The sequence below is a fragment of the Ursus arctos genome, chromosome X, assembly GCF_023065955.2.
Source record: "Ursus arctos isolate Adak ecotype North America chromosome X, UrsArc2.0, whole genome shotgun sequence".
NCBI lineage: Eukaryota > Metazoa > Chordata > Mammalia > Carnivora > Ursidae > Ursus > Ursus arctos.
This window is the reverse complement of record NC_079873.1, coordinates 79,190,558-79,201,545: the sequence shown is the minus strand read 5'-3', so window position 1 is coordinate 79,201,545 and position 10,988 is coordinate 79,190,558. Positions and strand designations below refer to the sequence as shown.

Sequence of the window (10,988 nt, the reverse complement as noted above, 5' to 3'; positions counted from 1 at the left end):
GTCAGAAAAATTATACAAAACTTGGCTAAGGATAGCATGGGTTACTGGATATTATTCCAGTGCAGTGCTGGGCTTCACTTCCTATTGAGGAAGAGTTCAACACTGAGAGGCTGATTTTAACTTGTAGATATTTTATCTAACAGATATGGAACTGATTTATGTTCAGTGGACAGATAACATAAATAGTTACAATGGATTGTCCTTAAAATATTAACTAGTTTTGTATTTAACCCAGAAATTACATCCTTTTATTTTCTGTATGAAATTTTATATGTTGTTTATATTATTGTGTATGTATACATAGGTCCTTCAACCATTTTTCATATTCTTAGCAGTTCCTCGTGTTGAAAAAAATCTTTCACCTAATCTAATTTCTAAGTTACAAGTTATGATTTTACCTTTTTAAAAATTAGCATCCTCGAACAAAACTGAAATACCATTTTCACCATGTCTAAAAATAATAAAATATGATGTTTCCCATAAGTCTGGATTCTTTCCAAACCAACTCTATTCCTGACTTCTGCAATTCTTCTGTCTGAAGGTATGGTATAATCTATTTATTTATCATTGCGGAAAATACACATAACCTAAAAATCATTTTAACCACTTTAAAGTGTACAATTCAGTGGCATTAAGCATGTTCACAATGCTGTGCAATCATCACCACTATTTCTGGAATGTTATTGTCACTCTAAAGGGAAACATTCCTTTTCAACTTTTCTAAATGCTTTTATCTCTAAACATTTAACACTTATAGCTCAATTTTTTATGTAACTGTGTCCATTCCAATATGTCCACCTATATTTGAGGCACTAGATAGAAGCATATTAAAGAAAAAAACCCTGTCTTAGTAATTTTTGTATATCCCCAATGCTTGTCTATGAAAATTTTTTAATATGGTGTATTTTATTCCAGACTATAGTGTATGAAATTTCTTAGGCATATTGCAATTACATAGAAATTACGTCTATTTACACACGAGATTTTAAAATGGAATCCAGTTTTCCATAGATGTCACATTCTTCTGTTTCACTTGACATAAAACCATCAGTGTCATCCATGCCAATAAACAGATCATTTTTAAAAGCTGCATGGTATTTCCTTACTACTTTCCTTGGACTAGGATCATCACAAAGGAAATCTTGTTCCTGACTTCATTTCATTTGTGTGCTGTTGTACTCTTTCACGCTATAGGTGGCACTGAAGCAACAGCAGTACTAGTTGTAAACTGTGCAGATTTGGCTGACTTTGCTTTTCGAGCTGGCCTCATTCCAGCTGCATGTCTCACTAAATTGTGCCTTACCTCTTCCAGGCAGACAGGGTACATCCATGCTACTGAGACAGGTTTTCTAACAACACACTTTTCTTCACGCCACCACAGCTCACTTCTAAGAATGACCTAATGGTCTGTCTTATCCCACACTTTAGTGACCAGTTTAAGTGGGTTCTTCTTTGCTGAAGCATTTCTCAAATACCACAGCCTGCAGAAATCTCTTCTTAAACTCCAGGAATGGGATTCTTCAATGAAGATGTTTGTCATACTACTAACTTACCTATATTTGTAAATGTGCGCAGTGTATCTGTACCCAGTTTCAAATAGAAGGGTCACTTCTGCCAATTTTCACATAGACCTTTATTGAAAACACAGACTTGAATAGAGAACCATATGTTTAAACAACAAATAGCAGGGTAGCGTACACAGGCGACTCAGTTCATCAGAAGCTCAATACTGAAAAATATTGCAATCTGGACAGCAAGACAAATATCAACAAATATGTTTTCAGCTCTAATATTCATTTGGCATCCACGAAATGATCCAGCTCAAATCAAGAATTGGACAAAGTTAACATCAGCATTAAAATAGGAGTTACAACATAAATTCAGACTGTGAAAACCAAAGCACTAGTCAGGGCTCTTTGGGAACATAAGGCTGATCAAAGGCAGGTGGTTATTCGTATTAGCTTTGCTGTCCCACCTCAGAATCATTTTGATTGTCTATCTGGACTTGCAGTTCCTTAGCTAGCTTCTCAAATTCATGGAATGCAGAAATGAGCGGCTCCAGATTGAAATCATCATCAATTAAGGACATAGTTCCATTTTTTATAATATTACTGATATTCTGAAACATCTTAATAACAATTTGAATATTATCATTCGTCTCCTCTATGTTAAAGAGACCCACAAATATCGACAGTGCTTTGGCACTGAATAGTTTTTTTGCCACGATAGGATTTTCGGACAAATTCAATAGCATTTTCAGAACATGAAACTTTGTTCTTGCATTGCCTGTGGTTAGTAAGGAAAGAAACCCAGACATATAATTGGCAACCAGTGTGTGGTAGTCAGTAGTTATAGTGAGATGTCTAAGCATCCTTAATCCAAGCAGCTGCTCAGGGGAACCCACACTATGAGCAAGGGTTTCCTCACACACTTGACATATGAATGTCTCAATCATGTTTAGATTTGGGTAAGGTGGAGCCATGTGAATCATATCTTCCAAAAAACTTGTCCTAACTCGGGAAGAAGGATAATTGAGCAAGGTTTCAATAAGTGAGACAACACCTGAATCCCGAATGAAATCGCGGGTAAATTGAGAAGCACTTCTCATACCCATTGCGATTTTAGATATTTCATGAATAAAAGGATCTCGGATTCTGTCCATTAACAGAAGGAGTTCTTCAAACTCTTCAGTACCAATTTTAAGCTCACACTGTATGCAGCTGCAGGACCAACTCTCAGGCTCTGCACTATCCCTGGCCTTAAGATGCTCCCGAATTTCCCTGACTGACCTGTAGGAAGGATCGTACTGAAATCGGAATTCAGGTTCAGGCTGTTCAGACTGAAGCAAAGATTCCGGGTCTTCCCCTTCCGGGGTAAATTCTGCATTCTTGGGCTTTGCCTCAAACATTTCAGAGAAAACAGATGCTGCTTCTTCAGGAATTCTAAAGGAGCTTGGGGATGGGAAGCCAATCCCATGACAAAGACTAGGTTTGAATTCAACAGTGACCTCTTCCCAGGTTTGGGGCCTGGATGATGCCTTAAGTTCATCCTCAGCTGAATCTCTGAATCTGGATTTAGCCTTGTACACAGGACTGGGATTTAGGTCAAAGCAGGCCTCATCTCTATCCCAGAACCAGGACCCAAATATGGCCTCTTCTTCAGACTCTGGCCTGGCCTCTTCTCTGGCCACAGCCCCCAAACTGGACTTTTCCTCAGTCCAGAACAAGGATCCGCCAATGGCCCCCTCCTCAGCCCCTGGTGTGGATTCACAGATGGCAGAAGCCCCAGCCTCCATACCTGCCTCCTTCTCTGCCCAGAACCAGGACCCAATAATGATGTCCTCTTCATACCTGGGCTCTTGTTTGACCCTACCACTGTTATTAACATCTTTCTGGGCCCTGGGCTTCAAGACAGTATTAGGTTCTTCCTTGTCTCTGGTCCTGAATCTACTATTGGCCTCTTCTCCAGGCAAAAACCAGGACTCCTTATAGTATTCATCTTCAGACTCAGACTCAAAAAAGTCTTCTCTCTTTGTCCTGAGCTTGGACCTTATATTTGCCTCATCCTTGACTCTGGGCCTGAACAAGTTATTGTTATTTTCTCCAGCCCACAAGCAAAATGGGTTGCCAGACTCCTCTTCAGACCCAGACCAAGAATCAATATAGGGATCTTGCTTGGTTCTGGGCCTGGACCTGGGGTTAGGCTGATGTTTAGCCCTGTGCCTGGACCTGGTACTGGTCTCTTCCCTGGGCCACGATCTGATACTGGCCTCTTCTCCGGCCCAGAAAGAAGACATTGTAGAGGTCTCATCTGCTGACCAGAATCCAGACTCATTAGAGGCCTCCTCTCTGGCCCGGGGCCTGGGATAGCACCAAGACCCCATATTAGCTTCCTCCCCCGATCCAAACCAGGGTTGGATTCCTGTCTGAACCTGGGAGCCAGGAAACGTCTCAGTGTCCACACTGACCAGCTCCCTATCCACAGATACGGCCATAGGTTTAGCAACTGACCCAGACTCAGTATTGACGAGTGGCCAGGCTACAGCATTGGTCTGAGTCAAGCCTTCTGTTTGCGACATTGCCTCAGCCCCAAACTCAGTCTGGGCCCAAGCCTGGGCTTCATCTTTGGGCCTTGCCCCAGGGATTGCCTTGGCCTCAGTCTTAGGACGTGCTCCCCCTACTGCCCTTGCTTCGGCTTTGGGCCTTGCCCCAGCCACCACCTGGGACTCGGTTTTGGGCCTTGCCCCAGCCACCGCCGGGGACTCGGTTTTGGGCCTTGCCCCAGCCACCGCCGGGGACTCGGTTTTGGGCCTTGCCCCAGCCACTGCCTGGGACTCGGTTTTGGGCCTTGCCCCAGGCATAGACTTTGTCTCAGTTTTGGGCCTTGTCCCAGGCATTGCCTGTGCCTGGGTCCTAACCTTGGGTCTGACCACCAACGGGACTTCATTCTCTCTTTCAGCCCCACCCCCAACCTCTTCTCCAGCCTTCTTTTCAGGCTTTGCCTGGGCAGCAGGTTCAATCTCGGCCCCAGTCATGGTATAAGTTACAGAGGAGGCCCAGTTAAGTAACCCTACCCCAGTCTCAGCCTCTACCACAGCTCTATCTTCACACTCTGATCTTTCAGTGATTCAGGCGGTAGAGTTGGAAACAAATGTCAGAGTCAATCACCAGTCCAGCAATCAATCAACCTCCTTCCGAAGCCTAGCCTCAGTCAATATCACAGACAAAGTGCAGAAGAGGCACAAGCAAGCTGGGGGATGATGGATGTTCCCAGGTAGGTGCAGACCTGTTGAGGGTGGTGTTCAGCAGCAATTCCACCACCACCAGAGCTGCCACTGGAGGTAGATCTAGGGAAAGAGAATGATGACATAGGGCTTTGAATCTCTTCTAATTGTGTTGCTCCATGCAGAGATTCAGAGAAACTGGAACATGAATGCTTAGTGGGACAGTTGAACTATTACAAAGTCTTTCTGTCACCCTCATTTTACCTCACACATTACCCCCCAGAGTTGCCATGTTATTTTGCCTGCTACAAAACAGGTGTGAGGTTAGTGGGAAAGTGGGTTGCCAATGGGAAAAGCTGAGGAGCCCCTAGACTAGACCCTAATCACTCGTGGACGAGTATTGATCTCCACTTCCCCACCCAAATTTGTACCCACTCTCATACCAACCTGCACGGATATGTTGCGATTTCTCCCTCCTTGCTTTGTTTCAGTGGTATTAAGCCCTATAGCAGAGAGCAGGCTGTCCTATGGAGAAGTAAACACACAGGAGAAAATGAAGTTTGAATGCTTGGTTGACAGACACATTGATCACTGATGTAAATATGTCTCTGTTTAAAGATTTAATTTGTCTAATTTTTGGGGCGCCTGGGTGGCTCAGTCGTTAAGTGTCTGCCTTCGGCTCAGGGCGTGATCCTGGAGTCCTGGGATTGAGCCCCACATTGGGCTCCTCCGCTGGGAGCCTGCTTCTTCCTCTCCCACTCCCCCTGCCTGTGTTCCCTTTCTCACTGGCTGTCTTTCTGTCAAATAAATAAATAAAATCTTTAAAAAAAATTTGTCTAATTTTTCCTGTCTCATGGTCCCTGCTTTCAAGTCTTCTCCTCCCATTCACAGCCAATCCACACCTACCCCAATATTCCTAATATCTCCTGCAGGAAATGGACATGGGATGCTGTAGCAGTGTGCAAATCTGGCAAAGCAGGAGAGATGGATCAAACACACCCAAGTGGATCAAAGACACCTGCTATGATCTTACTCTGCAACTATCCCCTGCATTGCTGTCCTTCACACCAACCTCCAGAGATTTGATCCACTCTCCTTCTCCTTTCCTTCCTTGCAGAAGTGAGCAGCTTTAAAGTAGGCCTATGGACAAACAGATGAAAAAGCATGACAGTCAGGAGACCATGGTAGCAACTGAGCTGTGGGTGAACCCACAAAAACCAAAGATGGGAGTCCACATATTATTTGTTTTTCAAACATTTAAAGTCCTCTTCGTAGAATATTCTCCTTTTACATAAGGTCTATCTCAGAGTTCCAAACAACGACATCTTCTCTTGACGTCACACTCTTCACATTGCTCCTTTCTCCAATTCTAAGGATTCACCACTAGGTGCACCACATCCCACTGCCTTGCGCAGCATAAATTGGGGGAAGGGTTCCCGCATATTCTAGAAAACAGGTTGTGCAGTGGCACTTGTATATGACTCGTATCTCACCCTCATCTCCTAGCCCATCTTCTCTTGCCTCGAATTTTGGGTGGAGATGAGGGAAGAAGGAAAGCGAAGTGCTTAGAAAGCTAATAGAAAGGGGAATTTTAGAAGATATTCCTGGATGCCTGCCTGACCTGTTCTGGTCGCAGTCACCCTCCTCGATTCGGGTCTCCACTCAATGGCTGCTGCCCATCCCCCCCTAACCCCACACACCTCCAGAAATCCAGGCCATTGTCCTGCTCCTCCTTTTTCTCAAGCCTCTCCTCTACAGATGCACCCTGCAGGAGGAAACCGCCAGAGCTACTGCGCAGAGAGAAGACTTTGGCATCAACCAGGCGCCTGTGGGAAGGGACAGCAACCAGGGCGCGGGGCCCTACAGGCCCCTTTCCAGAATCAGGGCCCGAAGCAGCCGACGCCACCGGCCACCCGCTCCCGCCAGCTGGGCACGGAACTCGGACGCCGCCCCCGTCCCCCCCACGGCGGCCTCACTGGGCGCCCCCCACCCCAGCTCCCGCTCCGCCATTTCTTCCGCAGCAGCGCCCCCCCCCCCCCCGCCCCAACACACACAGCTCTCTCCCGGTACAGGCACCGTCGACGGCGGGTCGCGGGCGCCTGGAAAGCTGGCCGCGCAGTGGCGGGCGCAGTTCGTCTCCAGACGATCCGAGGGAGCCTCTCCGGCCAGCCCCGGTGCCCTGGGCCCAGCCCGCGCCAGTCGCCGCCTCTCCTCGCCAGGGGTCCCGCGGCGCTGCGCACCTCTCTCAGGGACCAGCTACGACCGGGTCGCCTCCTCCTTGCCAGGCTGCCAGGGTCTGGGGTCCGGGAAGGCTGTAAGCCGGGCGACAGTGGGGGTCCTCTCGCCTCCCCCCAGGACACCCCCACTTGCCTTCACAGGCTCAAGGTGTAGGTCGCTGTCCTCCCCCTCCTCTCGGAGCTCCTCAGTCGGATTCCCACCGCCTTGCGAGCGGCCAGAATCGCAGAGGCGTCCCGCCCCCCGCGCTGCTGCACCGAACTGGGCAGGGGCTGCGCAGGATGCGGCACGAAACGCTGGCGGCGAGGGTGTCGGGAAGGGGGGCGGAGGGATACGGCACGAATGGGCTCGACGCCCCCTCCCCGGCCCACCCTAGTTCCGACCCAGAGGGGGCGGGGCCGGGAGGAGCCCAGCCTAAGGGGCGGGCTCACAGCAGCCCGCCTCTGCAGACCTCCGAGGCGACCACCCCCTCATTGCTGGCACTGCCATCCATGGGACCGGGGGACGCTTGGCGGTGGGGGCTAGGATCCAGAAGTCGGGGGCGGCGGGGCGGGGAAGGTGCGCCGCAGGCAGCAGCGGATGGATATCGAACGGATAGCAACTGCCCCTCGGGGCCTCAGAACCCCCAGACTGCTCGGTGTCTGCCCCCACATCGCCCATTCGGTCCGCCATCCTAACTGGAGGCCCGTGGGCCAGGGGCTGTCAGGACAGCAGACTGCGAGGGGAAAGGCGACCTAAGGCCAGACTGCCCCGGAGGTTCTGGGGTGGGGGGCCCTCCCACGTTCTTCCTTCATTGCTTCGCGGGGCCACGGAAGGGAGGAAGGTGGGAGGGGGCCCCCACGGAGGCCTCACCACTGCCCCTTTTCTAAAGGAAGGCAGACCTACACCTCTACCCTGAGAAAAACCAACCACTGCTGTGCCCATTCTTTCTGCCACACTGCTGTCCTCCCCCATGCCAACTGGTAACATGCTTTGCCATTTTGCAGTCCCCACAGTTGCCCAAGAAGGAGGGCCTTTTTTCCCTGTCAGGACCCGCACTGGGTCCTAGGATCTTTCCTGTCTCTTGCCCCCATTGCCAGGGGTCAGGCTGCTCCTGGCTCCTCTTCAACTGTCCTGTGTGTCAAGTCTTCTCTTGCAGTCACGTCCAAGTGCTCATGATCTTTGGCGGTGTGGAAATGTGGCAGGGATTAGAACCAGCTTGGATCTCAGCCACTTGCCATACACACCCGTCTAGTTTCCCCAGCCGTTCTTTGGAGGAAGGCCCCATCGTGTACCTAGTTCTCCAGGACAGAGCCTGGTGGTTCTTGAATCCTCCACGGGGCAAACAGAGCAATGTGTTTAAGCACGACTGTGGTTGAGCACGAACCCACTGATGCCCATTTTAAACCCAATTAAATGGCACTTTCACTGTGATAGGCTGAACAAAGGTCCCTCAATGATGTCCACATCCCAGTCGTCAGAACCTGTAAATATGTGATGTTACAGGGCAAAGGAGAAGTAAGACTGCTGATGGAATTAAGATTGCTAATCAGCTGAATTTAAAATGAAAATATGCTGGGTCTCTTTCCTGGCCAATGTAATCACAAAGGTACTTCAAATGTGGAAGAAGTAGGCAGAAGAGAGTCAGTGTCACAGTGAAGTAGCACGAGAAAGACTGGGTAGGCCATTGCTGGCTTTGAAGATGAAACAAAGCCAGGGCCCAAGGAATGCAGGCAGCTTCCAGAAGCTGGAATAAGCAAGGAAGCAGATTCTCCCCAGGATCCCTCAGAGAAATGAAGCCTGACCATCTCCTTCATTTCAGACCAGTGAGATCCTTTTTGTATTCCCACCTTCCAGGTCTGTAAGATAATACATTTGTGTTATTTTAAGCCGCCAAGAACCTGGTAATGTGTTACAGCAGCAGTAGGAACTAAGTTTACTCACCATCTTGACTTGAAAGTCCATTCCCCTTGACTTACTTTACTTGGCCTTCAACCCCTGGGAAGATCAATTCGGGGGCTCATCTCTTACCCCTATAACCACCCTCTCCAGCAATCCCCTGTCTCTGTTTTCTAAAGAAAAGAGACTTTTGCAATGGCCTTTGAGATTCATCTTGGAGAAAGTCCCCATTTGCTGAAAATCACTGATGGCTTTGAACATGGAAAGGGAACTATATTCTTACCATGAATTTTCATATATTTTCATTTCGGTTTTTATTTGTTTCTAAACATTTATTACAACTGTGCAATATTTAGGTGATAAAAACCCATCTGGAGATGATTCTTTTTTTTTTTTTTTTTTTTTTAAAGATTTTATTTTATTTGACAGAGATAGAGACAGCCAGCGAGAGAGGGAACACAAGCAGGGGGAGTGGGAGAGGAAGAAGCAGGCTCCTAGCAGAGGAGCCTGATGTGGGGCTCGATCCCATAACGGTGGGATCACGCCCTGAGCCGAAGGCAGACGCTTAACCGCTGTGCCACCCAGGCGCCCCTGGAGATGATTCTATACAGTACCTGGACTGACAATGGATATCAATTATCAGAGGAGGGCTGCTTTTACTGTGCTGTTTAAATGGCTTTAGCTGAATTGTGGATCATTTTTTCTTTATTCCACAGCATACTATCTTGGGTGAATGCCAGGCTTGAAGAAGGGAGTCTGAGCTATGCTGTTATCTGTGGGTGTGTGTGAATCTCCTTGCCTCCCTGAACTGTTCTTTCACTTTCTTAAAGTCGATGGTGCCTTTCATTCATTCATTCAAGAAATACATATGAATACCTTCTTTGTCCTAGGCACTGGAGATATGGTAGAAACTCAAGTGAAAGAAATCCTTGTTTTTGTGAAAGCTACATTTACTTATAGTTTCTATGTTTCACAATCTCGTATCCCTAAAGTTTACAGATATATTCAAAATCATATCGGCACAAGCTTCTCTGATAATTTTGCATGTGGTGGAATTTTGATTCCAAGATCTTTCTGACAGAGGGTTGAATCTACCAATAGTTGACAGATTTTGCTGTAAGACTTTTAAATACCTGTTGAAGAATTTATTGTGAATTTATTTAAAGAATAGGCACTATTACTCATTAACATTTCTTGAACTGGGAAAGGCCCTGTGCTAAGATCTTTGTGTGCATTAACTTACAACAATAGTGGACAATATGGAATATTATCAAAATATACTATTACTACCTTCATGTAACAGGCGAGGAAACCAGCTCAGATAGGTTAAATGTCATCTTTAAAGTCCGAAAGCAAGAAAAAAGAGATTAAAGGATTCTGATCTATGTCTAACTGCTAAGCAATATTTAATTCATTCTACAATGAATTCCAGTCTAACAGATTGCAGCAGCCATGGTTCTGCTATCCAGTGACTGCACTAGCATCTGTGTTACTCTGACTTGCCCTTGCAATCAAAATCTCAGAATCAACCCCCATTTGTTAAGCCTAAGATATAGAAGCAGCTGTGCTGATTCATCAGAACTACAGCTCTGCCCCAGCCCCAAGCCCCACTTCCCACAAATACGCATGTGAAATTTCATACTGGCATATACCTTGCCTGGGTACCAGGTGTGATCTATTCCTTGTCCATCTCAATCACCATGGACACAGATCTTTTTTTTTTTTGTCCATTTAGCTAAAGTTGGCTCTTTTTTTGTTTAAATTTTCAATTTCATAATGACGTACAATTTTGAGCATCTTTTTATAACGCTTATTTGCCATCTGTTTTATCTTTTTTGGTCAGTTGTCTGTTCAGATCATTGCCCACTTTTTAATGCTGTTGATAGTTTTCTTATTGTAATTTTAAGAGTTCTTTGTATATTTTGGATACCAGGTTTTCTATATCAGATGTTTGTTTTGCAAAGCTTTTCCTCTCAATTTTTGGCTTGTTTTTCATTCTATTAACAGAGTATTTTGCAGAGAACGTTTATTTTTAACCAAAGTTTAACTTACTAACATGTTCTTTCGTGGGTTACACTTCTTGTGTTGTATCTAAAAAGTCATCATGAAACTCAGGGCCATCCAGATCAGTTTCTAGGAGTTTTATAGTTTC

The 10,988-nt window shown here is 46.6% G+C and overlaps 1 protein-coding gene across 11 annotated transcripts in view; it reads right to left on the bottom strand.

The window, feature by feature from the left end:
* Positions 1-1,612: 1,612 nt before the first annotated feature.
* The window catches only part of GPRASP2 (G protein-coupled receptor associated sorting protein 2), a 105,027-nt gene continuing 95,651 nt past the window's right edge, over positions 1,613-10,988 (bottom strand). For 3 of the 11 annotated variants that reach the window (XM_057313288.1, XM_048213218.2, XM_048213222.2), the window contains 3 exons: positions 5,796-5,863; positions 5,171-5,248; positions 1,613-4,846 (listed from right to left, as the gene is read on the bottom strand). In XM_057313288.1, coding sequence (XP_057169271.1) covers positions 1,958-4,534 — 2,577 coding nt within the window. In that variant the 5' untranslated portion in view covers positions 4,535-4,846; positions 5,171-5,248; positions 5,796-5,863 and the 3' untranslated portion in view covers positions 1,613-1,957. Of the gene's footprint in view, positions 4,847-5,170; positions 5,249-5,756; positions 5,864-6,423; positions 6,654-6,775; positions 9,165-10,988 lie in introns of those variants that run through there. The other 8 variants (XM_048213219.2, XM_048213223.2, XM_048213225.2 and 5 more) reach the window with 8 other exon arrangements.